Here is a 27,149-nt window from a genome sequence, read left to right on the forward strand (position 1 = left end):
GGACAAAGTTTAAAGTTAGAAAAAATATATTCATATTTGCTCAAAGCCAAGAGTCTGATCAAATTAAGTCAGATTCTGCCTTTGCTAAACAGGTGTTAGCATTTTAGGAAGGCCAGCTCAGGAAACAGACTTCACAAGAACTATTAAGATTTAGTTTTATTGGTGCAGGATATAATAACACATATTTGACAGTCTGCAAGAATTTCTTTCTTTTTTCATTCATTCATTCATTCATTCATTCATTCATTCATTCATTCATTCATTCGTTCATTCATCACATTTCTATACTGCCTTTTCATCTAACTGACTTTTATGTCATACAGAATTTTGGAGAGGTATTTTGGGTCTATTTCTCATGCTTCTTATTTTTCCAGAAGATTAAAATTAAAATACTATCTCTTTTATCTGCTAACAGCTTTTGGATACCTTTGTCAATAGTAACTCTATTTTCCTCAGTAGATAGATTTATCAAGCTCACATGTATCCTAGTATATTGGTTAAACAGTCCTCAACGATTAATATTTTCTATGAATTAAAGAATATTTAAACCACTAGAAGCAGACATTTAGCTGACCTGAGTAGCATACCTCAATATTTAGCACAGGAAAGTATATCTTTAAAATATATCTTTAAAAGGATATATGACTATATTCTGAATTTTCCATTTCATGTAATGTAATGTAATTTTGGGGGGGTTGTTTTGGGAAAGGTAAACCATGAATCTTGTACTCAAAGGACTCAGGGAGAGTTTGCTTAGAAACATGGAAATATTTTGATATTTGGCCTAAAGTATATGTTCAGAACCAACTCATAGCATGACTGTGCTTTCCCACTATATTATCACAATATGTAGCTTTCTTTAACTATTTGAACTTTAGCATTCTAAATCACCTATTTCCACAAAGATAGAGATAGAGATAGAGAAAAAAAGAAAGAAAGATATTTTTCTTTCTTTTTTAAAGTGATATATTATTTTAAAAATTGCAAGCCACCCAGAGCCTGTTTGGAATCAGGAGACCTCAAAATCCAAAATATAAATTCATAATTAAAAAATAAGAGCAGTGACAGAGAAAAATACATTTATTGTACCTCAAAAATATAATCCTTTCCATCCTTTCCATGGACTGCTTTGACAGCACATATATCCAAGCCACCAAACATCTCAGAGCAGCTATCAATCCAGAGCTTGTATCTGGAATTTGAAGACAAGTTCCCATTAGCTCAAAAACACAATTTTGTCCTAACAGAATTCAGCTGAATGGCTTCGGTTAGACTGCATTCAGAATATTTTCTTTGTATCCATTTTTTTAAAAAAAATCACAGTAATTGGATTACTGTACATCTAGCTGTCATATTTTTATAATGTACAAATGGTCCAGTGAAGCAGCTACAACATATCTATCTTAAGCATCAATATACATTACCTGGGAGTTTAAAAACTCCATAAGGTTCTGAGATTTCCCATTAGAATATTGAAGAGAGTTTAATATGAGTGAATCAGATCTGGGGAAAATATACATCATGCTGTGTTTCTTATTATTATACATTTTTAAACTACACTTCTCTTAATATCATCAATATATGGCTGTTCTCTTAGCCTTACATCCCATGTATCGGTAACAATCCTGGTGTATGTTTATGTAGTCAAAGAGACATCTGCCATGGATGCATAACAATATATCTCTTACATTAATCTTGCTTAAAGTCACCAAAGATATGATTATTCTGAATTAAAAATGCTTAAGGTATTGTATTCATTCTCTATGCTGCAATATGGCTTTACAGTAGAAAGTTTCTGAGGAAGCCGCCGCCTATATACAGTATATTGAAAAAAATCTTATGAAAAAGCATTGAAGATAGTATAATTGAGATTTTCATTTTTTTTTATCAGCTTCATTTTTAACAGGCTTTTTTGGATGTATGCCAAATTCATCATCTGTAGAAGTGCTCACTGACATGATTGGGTTTATTTAGTTAACAGTCACTTCTATTGTAAAGTACTACATTTAGCAATTGAATCTAAGTATTTCATTATGAACCTGGAAAAAAATAAAAATAAAATAAAGAGGTTTTGAAAAATCCTCGTTATAAAATCAAAAAAGCATTTAGAATATTTTATGGTTTATATGTGCAGAACGTATGAAAAATATTATTGAAAAGAGTAGACTTGTCTTGGACAATTTACTAAGGAAAAGCATATCTACACAGTAACTTTTAGGTATCTGATTCAATACAATACTTATCCCTAATATGAATTTTCAAAAATTAATCACCTGGATAATCTCAAAAACATTAACATGATTTGATTCTGGTTAGCACTTAGATGGGGCAATAGGAATACTGACTAAACTTGTAAGTCCAGAAAACATCCTAGAAAACGGCAATGGTAAACCATTTTTTCTCCAATAAATCAACATGAACAGAAGCTGACCTGAATTCAAGACAGACTTGTCTCTTTCACTCTTCCATACACAAAGAACAGGCTTCACTATTGTGTATAAACTCACTAGTCTTTTTCCCCATATTCTAAAGCAAAATAAGATGTGTTAACCAATTTCATATCTTCAGTAGTTACTCCAATGAAAAAACTGATTAATGGAGGAATTTAATATTTTACACAGTAGTCTAAAAAAAACCAATCCAAGGAAGGAGATATCAAATGGATTAACTTCAGCTAGTGAAAGAATTTTATCAAGGATTCCTTTTGTCAGTAATATAAATCAGTTTTCCATGTAATCCTGAACATACCCCAATCAGCTGTGGAAGATTGGAGGATTCCTGATAAAAGTGTGAATGGGCTGGACATAATATTTCAGATTTTTTTGAAAGATACTTTTTCATGTAAAGCCTAGGTTGAGAAGTGTGGTGAGGCAGGCAGCACCTCATCACACTTGGCTCCAGATTTTGCTACATTTTTTTCTATGATATGGAAAGCGGGCACCGAATGAGGACTAGATGGAGTATACCCCAAATTAGACAAGGTACCCTGTAAGACTTGGAAATGAGAGAAGAACAGGATGGTTGGCTAAATAATCACAAGATGGTTGGAGATAAACAGAAGTTTGGGACTAAACTGTACAAATGGAACCAGTAACTGAGTTCCCCATGTATCTCATCTGTGCAGATCTGTGTTCCCAACCATCAGTTTGCTGAAATTCAGTGGAAACTTCTAGCAGAAATAAGAAGCTACATTTCCCTCCCAAATGAGCCTGATGTTTGCTGCTGCTGATCCCAGAGTAATACACCTGGTATTGCTTTGTGGTTCTCAATTCATCTAAATGTGTCTCCGGAGTAGAATTTATGAATCAGAGAAAGTGAGAGTATATACTGAGTTGTTTTCCTTTTGGATTCATGCCTGTACATAAGAGCTTGTAAGAGGACTGTCTTCAAACAGCTTGATTCTTCTGGTCATAGAGTTATTGTTTGGCAAATAAAACCAATCAAATATTTGGGAAATGTGTTCTGATATAACTAGGCAGAAATAGTAAACTATGTGACAAGCTGATGCTTTTTTCATTCTCTTCTTTTTGGAGAATTGATTAGGTGAGACTTCTTTAACCCGGACTAGACATCTGCCTGAAAGGGTAACTGGGGAAGAATTTTTGAGCTCATAATTGCCTGAATACTATTTTGGGTTAGAATGATTATTCTTCGTTCACAAAATTTATTAAGTTTTTATGTTTACATGACATTATGGCCCCATTAGGGTAACAGTGTCATGCAAATCCAGGCATAATTTTATGCTTCAGTAGAAAAAAATACCCAGGTGATTTTGTAGCATGCTGCTCAGAATTTTTTTAAAAATTACAACAAGGTACCAGCTGAAAAATAACTAGTATCTATTCTGATGCCATGAAACTGCCTCTTCCTCAGAAGAGGTGCTTTGGAACATGTGATCCAGTGGTGGGTTGCTACCAGTTTGCCCCGAATCAGGTGAGTCAGTAGCAGCAGCGGTGGGAGCTTTGCCCACCCACCTGGACACTTCTGCACATGTGTAGAAGTGCCGTGCATGCAAGCACAAGAGCACCCACAAGCAAGCTGGTAGCGACAGGATTTGGAACCCACTACTGATGTGAGCCCAAAACACCTCTTTTTGAATTGCTAAAGCTGCAGCAACTACTTCATATTCAAGTAGTTGTTTCTGAATCTCTGTGTGTACATGCTTCTGAAGTGGCCCTACCATCTCTACAGTTTCCATTGGTTCTGATTCCAGTAGAAACTGAAAGTTATGAAAAGAAAAAGCTAAAAACAGAGAAAATAAAAATAAAAACTCTTGAGTAGGCAATTTACAGAAAGACTTATTTACCTATCTGTCATAGCAATTTGTTCTAACATTGCAGATCCAGTGTTTGTTTTCCAATTTCCAGATATAGAAGTTCTCCTGTGGAGAAATGGAAATGCTAAAGAAGCACATTTATTTATTTATTTATTTATTAATCACATTTATATACCGCCCTATCTCCCGAGGGACTCAGGGCGGTTCACAGGCAAGTAAAAGACATATAAATACACACTAAAACCACATTTAAAAAACTAATTCTACAAAGCCGAATTAAAAAGCAATATAAATAATAAAAACCCATTTAAAACCAATATAAATTTAAAAACTAATCCAGTCCTGCGCAAATGAATAAGTGTGTTTTAAGCTCGCGACGGAAGGTTCGGAGGTCCGGAAGTTGACGGAGTCCTGGGGGAAGTTCGTTCCAGAGGGTGGGAGCCCACACAGAGAAGGCCCTTCCCCTGGGTGTCGCCAGACGGCACTGCCTAGCTGACGGCACCCTGAGGAGTCCCTCTCTGTGAGAGCGCACGGGTCGGTGAGAGGTATTCGGTAGCAGTAGGCGGTCCCGTAAATAGCCCGGCCCTATGCCATGGAGCGCTTTAAAGATGGTCACCAAAACCTTGAAGCGCACCCAGAAGGCCACAGGTAGCCAGTGCAGTCTGCGCAGGATAGGTGTCACACGGGAGCCATGAGGGGCTCCCTCTATCACCCGCGCAGCCACATTCTGGACTAACTGAAGCCTCCGGATGCCCCTCAAGGGGAGCCCCATGTAGAGAGCATTGCAGTAATCCAGACGAGACATCACGAGGGCGTGAGTGACCGTGCATAAGGTATCCCGGTCTAGAAAGGGGCGCAACTGGCGCACCAGGCGAACCTGGTGGAAAGCTCTCCTGGAGACGGCCGCCAAATGATCTTCAAAAGACAGCCGTTCATCCAGGAGGACGCCTAAGTTGCGCACCCTCTCCATCGGGGCCAATGACTCGCCCCCAACAGTCAGCCGTGGACTCAGCTGACTGTACCGGGATGCCGGCATCCACAGCCACTCTGTCTTGGAGGGATTGAGCTTGAGCCTGTTTCTCCCCATCCAGACCCGTACGGCTTCCAAACACCGGGACAGCACTTGATAGCCGTTGGGGTGGCCCGGTGTGAAAAGTACAGCTGGGTGTCATCAGCGTACAGCTGGTACCTCACATCGGAGCCACTGATGATCTCACCCAGCTGCTTCATATAGATGTTGAAGAGAAGGGACGAGAGGATCGAACCCTGCGGGACCCCACAAGTGAGGCGCCATGAGGGCGACCTCTGCCCCCGTCAACACCGTCTGCGGCCGGTCGGAGAGATAGGAGGAGAACCACCGATAAACGGTGCCTCCCACTCCCAATCCCTCCAACCGGCGCAGCAGGATACCATGGTCGATGGTATCAAAAGCCGCTGAGAGGTCTAATAGGACCAGGGCAGAGGAACATCCCCTATCCCTGGCCCTCCAGAGATCATCCACCAACGCGACCAAAGCCGTCTCAGTGCTGTAACCGGGCCGGAAACCGGACTGGAACGGGTCTAGATAGACAGTTTCATCCAGGTGCAGGGGAAACTGATATGCCACCATACTCTCTACAACCTTCGCCGCAAAGCGAAGGTTGGAGACCGGACGATAATTACCTAAAACAGCCGGGTCCAGGGAAGGCTTCTTGAGGAGGGGCCTCACCACCGCCTCTTTCAAGGCGGCCGGAAAGACTCCCTCCAACAAGGAAGCGCTCGTAATCGCCTGGAGCCAGCCTCGTGTCACCTCCTGAGTGGCCAGCACCAACCAGGAGGGGCACGGGTCCAGTAAACACGTGGTGGCATTCAACCTACCCAACAACCTGTCCATGTCCTCGGGAGTCACAGGGTCAAACTCATCCCAGACAATATCACCAAGACCACCCTCAGACGCCCCATCTGAAACGCCGCAATTTTGGTCCAGACCGTCCCGAAGCTGAACAATTTTATCGTATAGATAACCGTTAAACTCCTCAGCACGTCCCTGCAACGGGTCATCCCGCTCCCCCTGGTGAAGGAGGGAACGGGTCACCCGAAACAGGGCGGCTGGGCGGTTATCTCCCGACGCAATGAGGGAGGAGACGTAGCAATGCCTCGCTTCCCTCAGTGCCACTAGGTAGGTCCTAGTATAGGACCTAACTAGTGTCCGATCAGCTTCTGAACGGCTAGACCTCCAAGAACTCTCTAGGCGTCTTCTCCGGCGTTTCATCCCCCTCAGCTCCTCGGAGAACCAAGGAGCCGGTTGGGATCCACGCCGGGTCAGAGGCCGCAGAGGCACGACACGGTCTAAAGCCCCAGCCGCAGCCCGTTCCCAGGCTGTGGCTAGTTCCTCTGCCGTGCTGTGAGCCAGACCCTCAGGAAATGGCCCAAGCTCCGTCCGGAACCTCTCCGGGTCCATCAGGCGCCTGGGACGGAACCAACGTAGCGGTTCCGTCTCCCTGCGGTGTTGGGTAGCGGTCAGAAAGTCCAGGCGAAGGAGAGAGTGATCTGACCATGACAAAGGTTCTGTGACTACATCTCTCAAGTCCAGATCCTTCAACCACTGACCAGAGATAAAAATCAGGTCCAGTGTGCCTCCCCCGATGTGAGTGGGGCCATCTACTACTTGAGTCAGGTCCAAGGCCATCATGGAAGCCATGAACTCCCGAGCCACTGTTGATGACGAGCCGGCAGATGGCAAGTTAAAGTCCCCCATGACTAAAAGTCTGGGGGTCTCCACTGCCACCCCAGCAAGCACCTCCAGGAGCTCGGGCAGGGCAGCTGTCACGCAGCAAGGAGCCAGGTACGCGACCAGCAAGCCCATCTGACACCTATGACCCCATCTCACAAAGAGGGATTCACATCCGGCAATCTGAGGTACAGTGGTCTCCCTCGGCTCTAGACTCTCTTTAATAACAACCGCCACCCCCCCACCCCTACCCTGGGCCCTCGGCTGATGAAATGCACGGAAGCCCGGTGGGCACATTTCGACCAGGGGCACGCCCCCTTCGGTGCCCAACCAGGTCTCCGTAACGCCTATAAGATCTGCGGCGCCCCCCTGAATAAGATCATGTATTAGGGGGGCCTTATTGGCCACGGACCGTGCATTGCATAACATAAGACGAAGGCCCAGGCTCTGAGGGTCTTGACCATCCGGGGAATGGCAGAAGTCAGAGGGATCGGGGCACGCGATCGCCTGCAAACATCGAGCGCGTGTTCCCCTAAACCGATACGATCCCCCCCTTCCGCCATATCTGCCCCTCCCACTTACCGTGCATAAGTCTTTTCAATTTAATTTTGTTATTAACTGTGCATTTTTTCAGAAAAAATGCTTCCCAATACAAGTGTAATATATATATATATATATATATATATATATATATATATATATATATATATATATATATATATAGGTCTTTGGTTGTTCGGGTTTTCTCCCGTGTAAAATTGGAAGTGTCTTGGCGACGTTTGACGAAGTCTCATTCGTCATCTTCAGGCTTCAGCCGTGCTTCTGGGAGCAATGTGTGATCGCAGCTGTTTCTTCCTTTTAACTGCTAGTGGGGTTTGAACTGATTGGGTGGGAGCTTGGCTGTGCTCTGATTGGATGGGGTTTTCTGTGCTCTGATTGGCTGGGGTGTGTCCTGTGTTGGTGGGGGCTTGGTTGTGCTCAGTCTAGTCTGTGCTGCAGGGGGATTTGAGCTGGTGAGCTGCATAGCTGTTGTTTGGCTTTGTGGTCGTGCTACATCTTCATAGTGGGTGTCAGTCTGCTGCATGAATGGATTGGAGGGGTTTGAAATGGCTAATGTTGCAGCTGCGGTCTGGCTTCTGGTCCTTGGTCGTGCTTCATGATCAGTGTGGGTTTGGGTCTGCTTTCTGGGTGGATGTGCGGTGGTGACATCCTGTGTGGACCTTGTGAGTGTGGGTCTGGTGTCATTCCTCATGTTAGGGACTCGTTTGTCAATAAGGGCGGGTTTCCAAATGGCTGGTAGGCGGGAGGTGTCATCTCGTTTGTTCATGCTGTGTGGGCGTTTTTCTATCTCAATAATAATCAGAGAAGCCATTGAGATAGAAAAACGCCCACACAGCATGAACAAACGAGATGACACCTCCCGCCTACCAGCCATTTGGAAACCCGCCCTTATTGACAAACGAGTCCCTAACACGAGGAATGACATATATATATATACCTGAATAAACAAAAGTATGTAATTTGATTTGATCAAGAAAGAAGATACAGAAAAAATAGCTTTCTGCATTGAATAAACTTGTAGTCATTTTAGCAATACAAAGGATCAATTTAAGAATTTAAGTTCAGGGAAGCCATGTTAAAAGAGAAAGCATTCCCATTCAACCGAAATAGATATCTGGATATGACACAACAGATAATTGTGTCAATAATTATATAATTATAGAATAGAACAGAACAGAACAGAATAGAATAGAATTTTTATTGACCAAGTGTGATTGGACACACAAGGAATTTGTCTTTGGTGCATATGCTTTCAGTGTACATAAAAAGAAAAGATATATTCATTAAGAATTATAAGGTACATCAATTAATGATAGTCATAGAGTACAAATTACATAAAAACTATATGATTAAGACCATGAGACCATGAGATCTGAATCTTTAACCAGTATTGTAAGTAAAACCTGCGTGCTTCTGCACTGTATTTTTAGGGAAACATTATATTGCGAACAAGTAGATAGTTTCCTATATGTTTAATGACTGCTTTTGTTGTGTTTGTTTTTTACACTGTCATTTCCTTGAAATGTACTAATAATGCAATGCCCAGATGTATAAATCTTTAAACATTACAACAGCTCTGAAATTGGGAATTTCCAACTACCTGTAGTTTACAGAGTAAATTATTTTTAATTTATTATTTAATTATGTAATTTATAGAGGAATTATTGAGTCTGTCATCTGCACCACCATAACTGTCTGGTTTGGCTCTGCAACCAAACAAGACAAACACAGACTTCAACGGATAATTAGAACTGCAGAAAAAACAATTGCTACCAACCTGCCTTCCATTGAGGATCTGTATACTCCATGAGTCAAAAAGAGGGCTGTGAAAATATCTACAGACCCCTCACATCCTGGACATAAATTGTTTCAGCTTCTATCCTCAAAACGGCGCTATAGGACACTGCATACCAAAACAGCTAGACACAAGGACAGTTTCCCCCCGCCCCGAATGCCATCACTTTGCTTAACAACTAATTCCCACAACACTGTCAAATAATTTACTAAGACTATTACTATTTTTCTTCTCTTCCTTACTAATATCTATCTCTTTCCACTTATTACTATAACCATGTTGCTTGTATCTTTCAGTTATATTGTTTTTGTTTCCTAGTATGATTTAAGATATCAAATCATAGCTTATTAGTAACCTTGACTATCATTAAGTGTTGTATTTTTTTTATCCTTGATGAATGTATTTTATTCTCCTTATGTACGCTAAGAACATATATACCTAAGACAAATTCCTTGTGTGTCCAATCACACTTGGCCAATAAAGAATTATATTGATAATTATATATTAATTATCGCATAAGCAGCAGAAAATAGCAGTACCAGAGATTTTGAAAACAGCATTGAAACTGTCAAGGCAGCTTCTATTTCCCTTGCCATCTCTTAAACCAATTGGTCTTTGTTTGTGCTAAAATCACAAGTATACAAAAAACAGATTAAAATCTACTGTGGAATATCAAGCTCCTGTCTAAACATATCAAAGTAATGTTGATTTGGGATATAGCTATGATTCAAGTATTTTCATATTTAATATGATTTAACTGTAAAAGCTAAAGGATTTTTGTCTCAAAGTTTGTAATGTCCCACCCTTTGAGAAGATGGACTAAGAATAAAAATGAAATTTAAATTAAATTAAATGTATTCATATTTCTGTTTGAAAAATGTACCAATTATCAAATAACAGTGCCAAGATTCATTCTATGTATAAATATGAAACAACACCCCCCCCCCCCACAGAGAAATAGACTACTCACATAGTACTGTCTCACAACACTACATTACTATAGCATCCCTCACAGATGGCCTTTGCTTAAGCACCTCCACTGGCAAGTCAGCCATCTCTCATGGTAGTCTATACTACTTTTGCACTTGCAGTTAAGACATGGACTTTTTTCCCCCAATAGCCAATATAAATCTATTTTCTTTGAATTTATACTTACTGTTTCTTATCTTGCCTTCTGAAGCAACACTAAACAATTCTTTTCCATTTGCTACATTCCAACTTTTCAGATAGTGAAAGAGAACTATTATGCCCACAGTCTATTCCATTGGAGAATATGACGATACCTTTGGGTTTATATTATGTCTATGGGCTATTTATTTTATTGTTGATTCATTTTATGATGTATGCCACTCTGAGTTAAGATAGATAGCTATAGGAATCAATTAAAAATTGTTCTTTTGCAATTACTTTATGGCATATTATTTTCTCTGTTGAAAACTACTGAAGTTCATTTGGACTGTTATAAATTAACTGCAACATAAATTTGAAAAATACAGAATACATAAATAAAATATTGGAAATGATATTAAATAATTTTTCATATTTGTTCAGAATGCCTCTTATTGTCACTGTATTTTAATATATTTGTTTGAAAAAGGAAAAATTCAGTTCATATTACTGAATAATTTAGGTCTATTATTAAAACTGGTGATTGTCAGTACTGCTAAAGAAAACAGATTACCTACCTTTCCCAAAAATAGAATAAATAATGTTCATTCAGTCTCAATATGGAAGAACAACAAAATCATACAACCCCAGAATCTATTTGCTCACATGTAGGCTTTATAGTTGTTTCCAATCTTTTGGATCCTGATGTCATATTTGGAGTCTATGTAGGGTTCAGTGGTAGCATAGGTTTGGGTAAGGGCTACCACACTGGCTATATCCTGAAAATCATAATGGTTGTCTACTTTGACCTGTTTTCAGCATCCAGAGGTATTTCACATATAGAAAAGAAAAAGAAAAAAAAGAATAAGCAAGAATTAAGTTTCTCGAAAAAATGGACACAGCATTTCTAAGCATGTATTTTTAAGAGAAATACATTACTAGTCATTCTTAACTATCAATAACAGTTGAAGCTTAACAGTTAGGATAGTTAATTATGTGTCTGTATCAGTCTCCTCCACTTCCACATTTGTTATACTACAATCATCCATAGACAGGAATTGATTGTTTGAGGGACAGATGGGGCTATAATACAATGCAACCCATCTGGAGAGAAACAGGTTAGAAAAGTCTTTTACATATAATTTTTCAGACAGATTAAATATTCTATGTAAAATGAAGACATTCCTATAATCCTGTCATATGTAGGAGATTTCACGATATTCCATAAATAAAATTACCATGAAAAACTATTTTAGTAAGTTTGCCCAAAAGGAAAATCAAGGGGCTGGGACCCAGCAAATTATACAATATACAATATATGAAATCTTTCTACTTTTGAAACAAAGCATGTTCTTCAAAGAATTTTTACTCTTTAAAGTGTCTTTCAGCTTATGATTTGAGTTTTACGAGTTTTTAAACTTTTGCTCAAGAGACTTAACATACAGTATATACCTGAAATTAAGCAAATACTAAGTGACAGACACCCTATCACAAAAATTTTGCTTTAATTTTTAATCTTTTTTCTTAGAGAGTTTAAATTGAGCAATATTTACATAACCATCTTCTAAAAAATAATTTGTTATCTTTCCCCAAGATATACAAATAAAGCATGATCACCTTTCCCATGCCTGAATGAGCATGTCCAATTTTCACAACAACAGGAAATGTTGGCAATGTGAGCTGGGGGGAAAAAGAAAAGAAAAGAAAAGAAAAGAAAGAAAGAAGAAAGAATTAAAATAGTTACATAACCAATGGATAATTCATCAGGTTCATGTTTCTCTGTAGATAAAAAGGTTGCCTTAGAAGCCTTTTGAAATGCCATGTATTCTCCAAAGCACCTGAGAGCAGGATAAGAAATTATATTTATTTTCCAGAAGTGTCTGAATTCCTCAGCTTTCTCTTAAACTTCAACAAGCATTTTGCTGCTTGTAGTCCAATTTGGAAGGCTTAAGATATTTCAGCTACTAATCCATATGTTTATTTTCTCCATTTTATTTATTATTAAATTTAATGAATGAAATGATAAAAATTTGTATAGAATAGAATAACAGAGTTTGAAGGGACCTTGGAGGTCTTCTAGTCCAACCCCCTGCTTAGGCAGGAAACCCTACACCACTTCAGACAAATGGTTATCCAACATCTTCTTAAAAACTTCCAGCGTTGGACCATTCACAACTTCTGGAGGCAAGTTGTTCCACTGATTAATTGTTCTAACTGACGGGAAATTTCTACTTAGTTCTAAGTTGCTTCTTGATCAGTTTCCACCCATTGCTTCTTGTTCTGCCCTCAGGTGCTTTGGAGAATAGCTTGACTCCCTCTTCTTTGTGGCAGTCCCTGAGATATTGGAACACTGCTATCATGTCTCCCTTAGTCTTTCTTTTCATTAAACTAGACATAACCAGTTCCTGCAACCATTCTTCATATGTTTTAGCCTCCAGTCCCCTAATCATCTTTGTTGCTCTTCTCTGCACTCTTTCTAGAGTCAGAACATCTTTTTTACATCGTGGCTTCATATGTTTTAGCCTCCAGTCCCCTAATCATCTTTGTTGCTCTTCTCTGCACTCTTTCTAGAGTCAGAACATCTTTTTTACATCGTGGCGACCAAAACTGAATGCAGTATTCCAAGTGTGGCTTTACCAAGGCATTATAAAGTGGTATTAACACTTCACATGATCTTGATTCTATCCCTCTGTTCATGCAGCCTAGAACTAGGTTGGCTTTTTTGGCAGCTTCACTGCTGGCTCATATTTAAATGGTTGTCCACTAGGACTCCAAGATTCCTCTCAGTTACTACTATTGAGCAACTGTGAAAAGGATCTTAGAGTCCTAATGGATAACCATTTCATATTATAGAATATCATATGAATTGTGTGTGTGTGTTATGTTTAGTACTGAAAAAAATGTGATCTCTTTTCTTTCTTTTGGCCCATAATACACAGACACAAACACAATCTTAAATTGATACTAAACTGCTGCTTGCTGAATGAACTTAGTGGACATATAATTACCAATTATGCAGTCATGATAAATATGGCAGAAATTTTGCCATTCACAAATGACAGTCTGTATAATCAGCATAATGACATGATGAAAAATATATAGACAACAAAAGATTACGAACTAGAATTAAAAATAAGCCTTAGTGTTAAAATATTGCGTTTTAATACAGTTTACTCAGATAACATGTGAAATGGAAAATCTGATTTACAGTATACCTCACATGCGCGATTTTGCTAAATATTCCAGAACTGAATGTTCTAAAGTGCTTTCCCAACCATTGCTGACAATGACTTATAATAATTAAAGTCACATTTCTTCTGATATAAGAAATCTTTCATGCTTCACCCATAATATGCTTTTGGCTTAAAGAAAGGAAAAACAGTCCCCATGTCAGGAACCTTAAAAGTTATTTAAGGTAAGTATATCTTCAGAATGGACTGTCTGAGCATTTCTGCACCCAACAGAAAAAAATTTAATCTGGTGAAATCCGTTGCTTGCTCTAAGAGGAAACTAGATCGTCATTAGCAAATTTAGGAGGGGAAAATTGAACAGCAAAAGAACGTTTTCTTCAAGCTGGTCAGTCATCCAGGTGTATTCATAGCAGCATGACTCCGCTACTCAATTCCTTGCTATTTCCACCACTTCTCCTTCTAACCCTCAGTATTCAGGATCCAACTGAAGCTTGCAGCTGTCTCCCGGCTCATCCACAGCAACAAATCTGTACTTCTCATATTGGTGAGTCACGAATCATCTATGCTTTTTACTGGACAAACTAGCAGAGCAGTTTAGAGACATGATTAGCTGTATGCTCACATCTCTGCAATTCTCTAGGATTCATATCTCAGAATGAAAATCAGCACTGTAAAAGAAAAAGATTAAACACTACCACACAGGATTCCCAGGATATAACGATTTTCAAAAGCATGTAAAAGTGCTTAGTTTCGAATTCTCTGTTTACAATCTTTATCTTTAATAATTTATTGGACTTTATATATTAAATTTATTTACAGTAATCTGTGGAATGATAGGCACTAGAGCTGTTTCTGAATATTACTAACATATAATATATAAATAAACATGAACGGGGGTCATGTAATATGTATGCTGTACAGATGATAACAGTAAAACAAAATACACATTTACAATTATAATCTGCTTCTTAACTATCTTAAATCAAGGATTTATCAAGTTCCTTTCAGCTGATTTAAACTTCACAGTTGAATATTTTTGCAACATATGCTAGACTTTCTATGAATCTTTTCCCCCCTCCCTCTCTCTGTTTAGGTATGGGAGTTTGTTAATTTATGTCGTTATATACTGCATACTAAATACTATATACAGTATTTATAGACAATCTCTCTCCTTTCCCTCTCTCCCCTGCCAAGTATTTATAGACAATCTCTCTCCTCTGCCAAGTATATAATCTGTGTAAAGTTTTCCATTAAGAATATATTAAGAATTTATGTGATGATCCAAAATTATCACAATACGTGACTTTTGTCATTTTATCAATTCAAGATGTATTTTATCAATTCTATTCAGAATTGAAGAGCAAATGTAAAATATTAGTTTCTGAAATGTCACAAAATTAGCATTTGTATGGAAGAGGCAGAACCTTCTGCCTATTGATTGCTTTTCTGTGTTGATAAAATCTTTGTAACCATGACAAGCTCTAACCTGTCCAAATCCATCAAGAAAATTACCTAGACAAGCAGTATAAAATATAAGAGAAAAATAACTTAGTTTAATGATAAAACAACTTAATGGAATGGAATGGTATGGTATGGTATGATGTAGTGTGCTACAGGTAGTCCTCAATTTACGATCTTAATTGAGCCCAAAATTTATGTTACTAAGCGAAACATGTTAAATGAGTTTTGCCCCATTTTACAACCTTTCTTGTCACAGTTGTTAAATTTGTAACATGGTTGTGAATCTGGTTTCTCATTGACTCTGCTTGTCAGAAGGTCGCAAAAAAAGGATCACATACTGCAACTGTCATAAATATGAACCAGTTGCCAAATGTCTGAATTTTGATCATGTGACCATAGGGATGCTGCAAGTGTGAAAAATGGCTTTAAGTCATTTTTTGCAGTGCTATTGCAAGTTTGAATGGTCATTAAATGAACCATTGTAAGTCGAGGACTACCTGTGTAACTAATACAACTATAACTAGGTAAATAGTATTTGTGAAAGAATGCACACTTATGTTTAAAAAGCTGACATTAAGGAAAGTTCAATAGTTATTACTTCAGGTAATGCTTATAGGTCAGATAAGGAAATCAGGTATGACTCACTTAACAACTGTCTTCCTTTGACAAAGAAATTCTGGTCACAATTGTAAGCCAATGACTCCTTCTACCTTCATATATCATTTTTCTTAACTTATCTTTGAGGATAGTTGGTACTGTGTTTCTCAATATTGGTAACTTTAGGATGTGTGGACTTCAACTTTCAGAATTCCCCGTCCAGGATGCTGGGAATTCTGGGAGTCGAAGTCCATCCATTTTAAAGATGCTAAGATTGAGAAAGCACTAAGCTGGTAGGAAGTATCCTTGGCACAGACGATCATGGCATCCTGCTATAGAATTTCTTTCCTTCCCTCTTTCAGAGGGCCAGTGCTACCAATTGTCCTGTGACAAGGAGCAAAGTTCTTTTTAGTTTTTGAAAACTATTTTTGATTTGTGTCTATGACCATAACATGTAAGCTAATTTGGTAAGATTTGTATCCTGAAAGACAGGACGTAAATCATTTTAATAAAATAAATAATTGCTTTCACATTACTATGACTTTTTTGGGGGAAAACCAAGTATTTTTTGAGTCAATTTTTTCAATAATGTTTCATTTTATTTCAGTGATTCACGCAAACATACAGAGTGAAAAAGTGGTTGAAGATTCATCTTCCCCTTTGAAAATGATCCAGTATGAAATCAAACAAATAAAGGTATCTAAAACACTTTGTCTGTTTTGAGGCTAAAATGTCAGGAAAGGACATACATTTAGGAGACTAAAATTTGCTCTGTGCCATTCTATTGACATTACAACCAATGCTTCAATAGGAAGACAAGGCACTGGTAGATGGATAGTGCTCATGCAAGTCTTCCCTTTCAGAACTGAAACAAAGCAGGATGTAAACAGACTCTTCTCACTATTTTAGCTAAAGAGATAATATTGGTGTTCTTGTAATGCACATCTGCAGCCCTGAATGGTAACTAGTAGCCAATCAGAAGGTGCCTTTCCTGCTCAATGAGCTGAATTGTCTCACTTATTATCCAATAATGACAATAGTGCCTCTCCCCACTATCTGTAGCTTTGCATTAAAAAATACATCTCTTTCCAAAAACCCAAAACAAACAAACAAATTGAAAGCATTTCATCTGCTCACCATAGTGGCTATTCTTTGACATGATTTATATTTTCACCCTGACTGCAGCTCTGCAACTATGCTGGCAGATCAAGGATTGGGAATTAGATGCTCCAGTACATTCTGACCTGTAGAAATTATTGGAACAAAATGCCCCTGTGCCACTGCAGACAAATGTTACCCATGTGAAAAAAAATGTTTAACTGTGGCAAAAAGAAAACAAGCCAAGACTGTTAATTAATCAGTGGAAAACTCAAGTTTTCTCTTTAACTGGACTAGAACTCATTTCTGAGTCAACACTAAGGGAGAAAAATAGCATCTCATTCATAGTCAGGATAAATAACTTTGAATTTGAAAACAACCAGTGTAAATTTAATTACAAATATGTGTATCAGAAACAAAACTTGAATAATTCCAAATATTAGTTTTGCAAATAAGATGCCATTTTATTATGAACAGATTTTGTGTTGTATGAAAAAACTGCAGCTTTACAGAAATATGAAGAACCCTTAAGAGACAAGAGAAACAAAAGCATTGTATATTTTGAGAGATATAACATCCAACAATAAATTTAAAAGAGAAAAAAGGAATAATTCTTGTCTGAAAATAGTATCAACTTTAATTTCATGTCATATTGCCAGATTTCCTACAAGGATGATCTGTAAGCTAATTAAAACATATTAATAACCTTAAAATATATTGGTAGGAGTAGGTTACGTGATATCATCAAGAGCTGTGGTGGCACAGTGATTACAATACAGTATTGCAATTTAATTCTGCCAACTGCCAGTAGTTTGAGTCTGACCAGCTCAGGGTTGACTTAGCCTTCCATCCTTCTCAGGTTGGTAAAATGTGGACCCAGATTCTTGGGGCAAGATGCTGACTCTGTAAACTGCCTAGAGAGGCTGTAAAGCACTATGAAGTGATATATAAGTCTAAGTGCTATTGCTATCTGTTCTGCATACCTTTGCTAAAGAAAGTATCATTTTTTTTCACATTAGTAACTACTAAATGTGTTGATTCTCCTAGTCTTGACTATATTGGCTGTTAATTTTTTTGACTGCCTTCCTTCTTCGAATTGGGTATAGTATAGTGAGTAGGTTTTTTGGTAGAGATGAAGTTATATAAGGCACAATCTTTCTCAATAGTCTAGAAATGTTAAAATAAATTAAATAATTGTCAGTGTTATTTCAAGTAGGAACTAAGAGATTATTATATCAATAAATATACTAAATGTTTACACTATAATGGCCATCTACTCCTGATGGGATTATACATTCTTAAATGACAATTTTTTTCCTTCCCAAGAAACAGCAGTAACACTCCACATTTCCTTCTGTTTATATCACTGTTTACTGCAACCCTTGGTGACTCTTTTTTCTTACTCCAAGTGCAACTCTGATTTGCAACAAACAAAAAGCCAAACTAGTTATTCCTGCTTGTATAGAGTTTCCTTACCGGAAAGAATTATTTTCCCCAACAAGGCTATCCAATTTGTATTCCTAAATGATAGTAGCTGGAGTTCATATTCTGGCCCCACCCCAGTTTGGCAGTATCAGGTCTATGTTTGCTTCTGGAAGATGGAAACATAGCCACCTCTATTCATGGTCTGTTATTTCCAAAATAAATAAATATAATGAAGATACCTAATGTACTATAGGAAGCAGCAGCTTACCTAAAATAGATTTGTATGTACTAATCTGTTTTGAAATACCTGTCCTTTCGTTTCATTTCTGATCCCAGTTCAAAATGCTGACTGTAATTCTCTTCAGGAAGGATTTTGTCCCTGTGTTTTTAAAAACATTTTTTGTTTGATGGTTTCCCTTTTTCCATACAGTTTGCAATTCATTTTATTTATATATTTGCTTATAACATATAAAACCGACTCCGGGCAACTTACAATCAATGAAACAATGATAGAATCATATAACCAACAACGATAAAACTAAAAAGCAGGAATACCCGGAGCCACAATGATATTGAGGCCAACTCTCATCTCAGCTTCACCTTGCCTTATCTTGGAGTCTGGGGGAAGAGCCATGTTTTGAGTGCTCTCTGAAAGGTAGGGGCTTCTTGGATCTCCAGTGGGAAGGTGTTCCATAGGGCAGGGGATATAATGGAAAAGGTATACTTCCAAGGACCTACAAGATGGCAATTTTTAACGGCTCTGGAACATGCCTACTTTAGTTTTTAACTTTAGAAATTAACATGGAAGTCATATATTCATATTTTAAAAGAACTAAATAATCCTATAAACAAGATTCCAGTGAGAAAATATTTAGTATTATGATTTACCATGCCTAGTTAGGAATTACTATTTTGAATGATAAAATTAATTTAAATCAAGGCATTTGACTATTATTTATTTGTTTTAAATTTATAATTTAAAACATTATATCTTATTATGCCCATCTTACCTAGAAGTGATAAGTATTCCTTGACTAATTGCCACAATTCAGAATGGAAATTCAATTATTAAGTGATGACACAACAGTGATTGGTCTCATTCCGGACAATGACGAATCATATAGACTTGAGGTCGAATGACTAGCCTTGTGGTGCGACCATAACAATCTGGAACTGAGCACACTAAAAACTGTAGAAATGGTGGTAGACTTTAGGAGAAACTCTTCCATACTTCCACCTCTCACAATACTTGACAACACAGTATCAACAATAGAAACCTTCAAATTTCTAGGTTCTATCAAATCGCAAGATCTAAAATAGACAGTTAACATCAAAAACATCATCAAAAAAAGACAACAAAGACTGTTCTTTCTGTGCCAACTCAGAAAGCTCAAACTGCCCAAGGAGCTACTGATCCAGTTCTACAGAGGAATTATTGAGTCTGTCATTTGTACCTCTATAACGGTCTGGTTCGGTTCTGCAACCCAACAAGAAAGACACAGACTTCAGAGGATAATTAGAACTGCAGAAAAAATAATTGCTACCAACCTGCCTTCCATTGAGGACCTGTATATTGCACGAATCAAGAAGAGGGCCTTGAAAATATTTACAGATCCCTCACATCCTGGACATAAAATGTTTCAACTCCTACCATCAAAACGACGCTACAGAGCATTGCACACCAGAACAACTAGACGCAAGAACAGTTTTTCCCCGAAGGCCATTACTCTGCTAAACAAATAATTCCCTCAACACTGTCAAACTATTTACTAAATCTACACTACTATTCATCTTCTCATCGTTTTCATCATCAATCTCTTTCCACTTATGACTGTATGACTGTAACTTTTTGTTGCTATCATTAAGGGTTAAATTGCAACCTATGACCATCATTTGTGTTGCAGGGGTGAAATCTAAAAATTTTCCCTACCGGTTCTGTGGGCGTGGCTTAATTGGTGAGCATGGCTTGGTGGTCAGATGGCTTGGTGGGCATGGCCAATAACAATAAATAATAAAAATAATAAACAAAGTATAAAAAAACAATAAGAGGTACCAAAAACCAACTTTCACACTTTACACACACACAACACAACTGACTCACACACAATGTAAAAGCAGCTGCACTTCACACTTCACATAGCCACAAAAAGCTCAAAACCAACTTTCAATCTTTACATACACACAACACAACACAACACAACTGACTCACACACAATGTAAAAGCAGCTGCACTTCACACTTCACATTATTATTATTATTCTTATTTATTGAATTTCTAGACCGCCCTTCTCCCGAAGGACTCAGGGCGGTGTACAGCCAGGCTAAAAACATACACAATATACAATATTAAAAAACTAAATTAAAACACTTATTACACAATTGGCCGAAAAATTAAAATAATTAAAATCTAAAAAACCCCAATTTAAAATATAAATAGAATTTAAAATTTAAAAGCTAAACAGTTTAAAAATGTTTGTTAGCCCCATGAATAAACAAATATGTTTTCAATTCGCGACGAAAGGTCCGAAGGTCAGGTATTTGACGTAATCCAGGGGGAAGTTCATTCCAAAGAGTAGGAGTCCCCACAGAGAAGGATCTTCCCCTGGGGGCCGCCAGCCGACATTGTTTGGCTGACGGCACCCTGAGAAGTCCCTCTCTGTGAGAGCGTACGGGACGGTGGGAGGCATGAGGTAACAGCAGGCGGTCCCGTAAGTACCCAGGTCCCAAGCCATGGAGCGCTTTAAAGGTGGTAACCAAAACCTTGAAATGCACCCGGAAGGCAACAGGTAGCCAGTGCAGTCTGCGCAGGAGAGGTGTTACATGGGAGTTACGTGGAACTCCCTCTATCACCCATGCAGCTGCGTTCTGGACCAACTGAAGCCTCTAGTGCATCTCAAGGGGAGCCCCATGTAGAGAGCATTGCAATAATCCAGGCGAGAGGTAACGAGAGCATGAGTGACCGTGCATAAGGCATCCCGATCAAGGAAGGGGCGCAACTGGCGAACCAGGCGAACCTGGTGAAAGGCTCTCCTGGAGACAGCCATCAGATGATCTTCAAACAACAGCCGTGCATCCAGGAGAACACCCAAGTTGCGCACCCTTTCCCTTGGGGCCAATAACTCGCCCCCAACAGCCAGCTGCGGCTGCAGCTGACTGTATCGGGGTGCCGGCATCCACAGCCACTCCGTCTTGGAGGGATTGAGCTTGAGCCTGTTCCTCCCCATCCAGACCCGTACGGCCTCCAAACACCGGGACAGCACTTCGACAGCTTCGTTGGGGTGGCCCGGGGTGGAAAAGTACAGCTGAGTGTCATCAGCGTACTGCTGCTATCTCACCCCGAAGCCACTGATGATCTCACCCAACGGCTTCATATAGATGTTGAACAGGAGAGGCGAGAGAATCGACCCCTGCGGCACCCCACATGTAAGGTGCCTCGTGGTCGACCTCTGCCCCCCTGTCAACACCATCTGCGACCGGTCAGAGAGGTAGGAGGAGAACCACCGATAAACGGTGCCTCCCACTCCCAACCCCCCCAACCGGCGCAGCAGGATACCATGGTTGATGGTATCGAAAGCCGCCAAAAGATCTAACAGGACCAGAGCAGAGGAATAACCCCTGTCTCTGGCCCTCCAGAGATTATCCACCAACGCGACCAAAGCTGTCTCCGTGCTATATCCGGGTCGGAAGCCGGACTGGAACGGGTCTAGATAGACGGCTTCATCCAGGTACTGGGGTAGCTGCCATGCCACCGCACTCTCTACAACCTTCGCAATAAAGCGAAGGTTGGAGACCGGACGGTAATTTCCCAAAACAGCTGGGTCCAGGGACAGCTTCTTGAGGAGGGGTCTCACCACCGCCTCCTTCAAGGCGGCAGGGAAAACCACTTCCAGCAAAGAAGCGTTAATAATCCCCTGGAGCCAGCCTCGTGTCACTTCCTGAGAGGCCAGCACCAGCCAGGAAGGGCACGGGTCCAGTAAACATGTCGTGGCATGCAGCCTCCCCAGCAACCTGTCTACGTCCTCGGGAGCCACAGGGTCAAACTCATCCCAAACAATCTCCACAAGACGCAACTCCGCCCTCTCATCCGGATCATCCCAATTTCGGTCCAAGCCATCCCGGAGCTGAACGATTTTATCGTATAGATAACCGCTAAACTCCTCGGCACGTCCCTGTAACGGGTCATCCCGCACCTCCTGATGCAGGAGAGAGCGGGTCACCCGAAACAGGGCGGCCGGGCGGTTATCTGCCGACGCAATGAGGGTGGAAGCGTAAGAACATAGCCACAAAAAGCTCAAAAACCAACTTTCACACTTTATATACACACAACTAACACACGCACACACACACACACACACTATGACACATACAGCTTTCTGAGATTTTGTGTGTTTGTGTAGTTAGAGTGAAACACTACAGAAACACACCAAATCTCAGAAAGCTGCATACATATTTTATTTTATTTTATTTTATTTTATTTTATTTTATTTTATTTATTTTATTTTATTTTATTTTATTTTATTTTATTTTATTTTATTTTATTTTATTTATTATTGTGGACTTCAAATCCCAGAGTTCCTCAGCTAGCAAAGCCAGCCAGTTGATCACCTAGGAAATAGATTAGCTAAGCGATTGATGCTGTCTGGCTGAAACTGAAACTGCTTTCGGGCTGTGGCCATGCGTTCCTCAGTAATCAGGTAAGTGCCTTAGAATCTCTACTCTTACTTGTAGAAAACATGTTTTCTACAAGTAAGAGTACAAGTAAGGTTCTGCTGTTTTTTACTTTTAAAGGCCTGTTTCGGCTGAAGCAAAACCGGCTTTTAAAAGTAAAAAAAAACCCACCTCTGCAGATGGTGCGGCTCAGCAGAGGCGGGGCGGCGGGGCCAGGGATTTTTGCTACCAGTTCTCCGAATCAGCAGCCGCCATCGCTACCGGATCGCGCGATCCCCTCCGATCCGGGAGCACCCCTGTTTGTGTTGTAAATGTTGTACCTTTGATGTATTTTTTTCTTTTTTCTTTTTCTTTTATGTACACTGAGCATATGCACCAAAACAAATTCCTTGTGTGTCCAATCACACTTGGCCAATAAAATTCTATTCTATTCTATTCTATTCTATTCTATTCTATTCTATTCTATTCTATTCTATTCTATATGGTTACTAAGTGAGCTAGGGAAGCCCAAAGGTGCTTTTTCAAGAAGCAAATGGACATCTAGCTAGGGAAGTTGCAAATATCACCCCGGGACATCACAACCTTTCTTTACAATGATTTCCCCCTTTGTAGTTTTCTCTCATGGCCGGTTATTGTTTGATTATGCACCACCAAGTCATTCTCGACTCTTAGCGACCATTCAGATTTTCTCCATGAAGATCTATCCCTATCCTGACCATTCAGTTCTTCCTATTCTACAAAGGGGAAAATCATTGTAAAGGAAGCTTTGTATAGTAGTCCTTGATTTATGACCATTAATTTAGTGATCTTTCAAATATACAACGGCATTGAAAAGAAAGTGACATGATTAATCATCACACTTATGATCTTTGCAGCATCCCCATTGTCTTGTGTTCAAAATTTGGATACTTGGTAACTGGAATGTTTTTTACAACAGTTGTAGTGTCCTGGGATAAACTTTCCTAGCTAGCTTCTGACAAGCAAAGCCAATGGAAAAAGCCAGTCTTTTCTCTATTACCACTGTAAAAAGGGAATATTAGGACAGGGACGGTAGGCACGCTGGTGCTCTTATGCATGCCCCTTCAAGATTTCTTAGGAATGGGATGAGGTCAACAGTAGACAGTCTAAGGTTAAAGTTTTGGGGAAGAAACCACAGAGTTTCTTTAGAGTTACAGTTACACTATAACTGACTCTTATCTACTTTTCTACTGATCATTCTCTTATCTTTCCTTCCATCTTTCCCAGCATTAGAGCCTTATTCAGGGGACAGGATTTTCACATAATGTGTCCACAGTAGGGTAACTTCAGCTTCATTATTTGTACTTTGAGTGAGAACTTCCAGAGGCTTGTTCAATTATCCATTTTCTGTTTTCTTGGCTGTCCATGATATTATAATTAATGTGATAATCTAATTCATTCATGGGTGTCCACAGTATTTGTTGCTTACAAAAACTAAAAAACCCACTATACAAAGAGTAAAAACAATAACCCTCATCCCTCTGGCAACAACAAGCAATCAAACAAGCCACTTTTCCTATGCCCTCTTGTACAGAGATATAGTAAGAACAATAGAAAAGGTGGGAAGCTTTACAGTGCAAATGTTAATATTACAAAGCACAATGTTAAACGGTTTTATACAGGCTTATATAGAATTTTCTTTTTCCTAACAGATGTTTAAAGGTTTTGAAAAGGTGAAAGATGTTCAATATGTTTTTACAGCTTTGACATCGGCAAACTGTGGGATAAAATTGAACATCAGCGACAAGAAGCAGCATCAGTATCTCCTTTCAGGTATAGTATATTAAAGTCAATTGTTAAAGTCAGACAAAATCAACATTTGACTCTTATAGCCATGAGTGAACTTTCTGTTAAAAATATAAACATTTCTAGAAACGAATTACTCTTTCTCCCCCCCCCCTCTTTCTGTGTTATGTAGCATATAGAAGTAAACTATAAAAGCAAATGAGCATTACTCCTGCTCATTAATCCTGCCCATTACAAGATATGTGGACCTACCTCCTTGAATAAATTAAAATAAAACAATACTTTTTATTTCCCCTTTCCCACAATAATTTAAAAATAAAGGAAGTGGAGAGAGAAAACTGGACAAGGTAGGTGTTGGTGACATATAAATTTAAATCATCATAATCTTTTCCGGACCTATAACAGGTTGTATATTCTGCTAGACAATTTGATTGATTTAGTGTCTGTGGATTATGTCTTTGGCAATCAGAGTGTCTGAGTCCCTCCTTTCAACATTTTATTTACTTCAGGTAATATTTCACATGATGGAAAAGTTTTTATTGAGTTATGCAATTTTATTAAACCATGGAATGAACTTACCAGCTCCCAAAAGAGAAATCTAAATAAGACATATGAAAGGGGCTGTGACTGTAAAGTAAGTATAACAATTAGATTGGAATATAATCTACTATTACTATAACAGTTGTGCAGAAATATATAAGTAATAAATATACCTATAATGTAATTATACGTATGTATGTATGTATGTATGTATGTATGTATGTATGTATGTATGTGGAAGAAATGTAAGTAGAATAAAGCAGATTTGTTAAAATGCATAAGCATTTTAGATAATCAATTTTTATCCTAATATATTCAAATATATTCGGAGTTGCCTTTCTTCCATTTCAACTTTTCCTATTCACAGCAATCTTTTCTTCTTCTTCTCACTCCTCTTCCTCCCTTCTTTCATCCTCCCTACTTTCTTCTCTCCTCTCCTACTCCTACTCTACCTTCGCTTCCTTTCTCCCCCTCCTCCCTGCTTCTTCCCAATCTAACCTTCTCTCCTACTCTTATTTCCCCTACCTTTCCTCCTCTCCTCTTCCCTTTCTTCTTTCTCTCCCTCCTTCTCCCTTTCCATCTCTCTCCTTCTTCTTATTGCTGTATTTATTTTCACTTCAATATTTCTGGTGTCCAGGCAATCCCAATTTTCTCATTTATTGAGTATATTTCTCAAACCTCCCCTCATATATTTTAGTTATTAACATTGTCTTCATTTTATTCCATTTGTATCTTACAATCAATTAATACAACCTTCCACCTCTTATTTTCTTAGAGCTTTTGTTCACAGTTCAGTAATTATTATTCTCTTCTAATAGTATAGATCTTTTACTAACATTTCAATTTTATTTCCTTTTACATCTTAATTTCAATCATTTTCACTTATAAACCATATTATCTTTCACATTTCATCTGTTTGGACTATTTATTATTTTTTTAAAACAATGTACTTCTTTTTTACCCTTCTTTCCAATTTTATATCTTAACTTCAATTAATTTTTCCATTTTTTTATATATTTAAAATTTATTTCCTTCTGTAATTCTCTTTCTATGCATTCTCAGACACAAAAAGAAAAAGAAAACATATATCCCATTATATCTTCCACATTTCATTTACTTCTCCATCTTACATTAAACAATGTATTCTTTTTTTTACGCCCTTCATTCCAACCTTTTTTACTACCCTTTTACAATAATCTATATATTTCTTCTAATTTTCATCATTCTAAAAAATTTCTACCATTTTAATTTCTTTTCTACTATTCATTTTTCTCCTTCTTTTAACCATTTTCTTTCAGTCTCTCCAAAATCCCATCTCTTAATATTTTTCTCCCTTTCTCCTGTTCTTTTATCTTCTTTCTCTCTTATATCTTCTTTTCCACCTCCTTTCTCTAGCTTTTACTCTTTTAATTTCCCCCCTCAATATTTTCTCCATTTTTCCCCTCTTCTCTTTGTTCTGTCACTGCTAATCCCAGTGTAATCATCTATTTTTTCACTCTTTTAATTTTCCCCCTCAATCTTTTCTTTTCTTTTTTCCCTTTCTTTTTTAAAGTATTCTTCCCCCTCTCCATTTCTATTCTTTCACTATCAATCCCAATATGATCATCTGTATTTTTATCCTCACTCATTTCTTTTTCAACATTAAATTTTTGTTCCTTTTGTTTCCTCATAATTTCTCTTTTTATTTTTAAGCCACAGCTCTGCTTGTTTATTTCCCTTAACGGATTCTTGCACCATTTGAAGCATCTCATATAATTCCTCATATTCATCCTCCCAACTCTCCATATTTTTAATATAAGGAGAAAGGCTTTTTAAATTTATTTATTTTAACTTATGTATAGTCCAAATTCAAGTCCAAAATATTGTCTCTCCTTCCCCTTTTTTTTCTATTTCCAAATGCAAGCCAGTTCAAATGTTTTTTCCCTAGGTCGTCCTAGTTCCAATCTTGATCTTTCC

At 38.5% G+C, this 27,149-nt stretch overlaps 1 protein-coding gene across 1 annotated transcript in view; it reads right to left on the reverse strand.

The window, feature by feature from the left end:
* SYN2 (synapsin II) overlaps nucleotides 1-27,149 on the reverse strand; it is a 118,846-nt gene that overhangs the window by 26,687 nt on the left and 65,010 nt on the right. Inside the window, exons 6-9 of the mRNA XM_058167433.1 lie at nucleotides 12,067-12,129; nucleotides 11,116-11,258; nucleotides 4,307-4,381; nucleotides 1,090-1,192 (exon numbers count right to left, since the gene is read on the reverse strand). Of these exons, the coding sequence (XP_058023416.1) occupies nucleotides 1,090-1,192; nucleotides 4,307-4,381; nucleotides 11,116-11,258; nucleotides 12,067-12,129 (384 nt within the window). The remainder of the gene's footprint in view (nucleotides 1-1,089; nucleotides 1,193-4,306; nucleotides 4,382-11,115; nucleotides 11,259-12,066; nucleotides 12,130-27,149) is intronic.

The sequence above is a fragment of the Ahaetulla prasina genome, chromosome 2 (assembly GCF_028640845.1).
Source record: "Ahaetulla prasina isolate Xishuangbanna chromosome 2, ASM2864084v1, whole genome shotgun sequence".
NCBI lineage: Eukaryota > Metazoa > Chordata > Lepidosauria > Squamata > Colubridae > Ahaetulla > Ahaetulla prasina.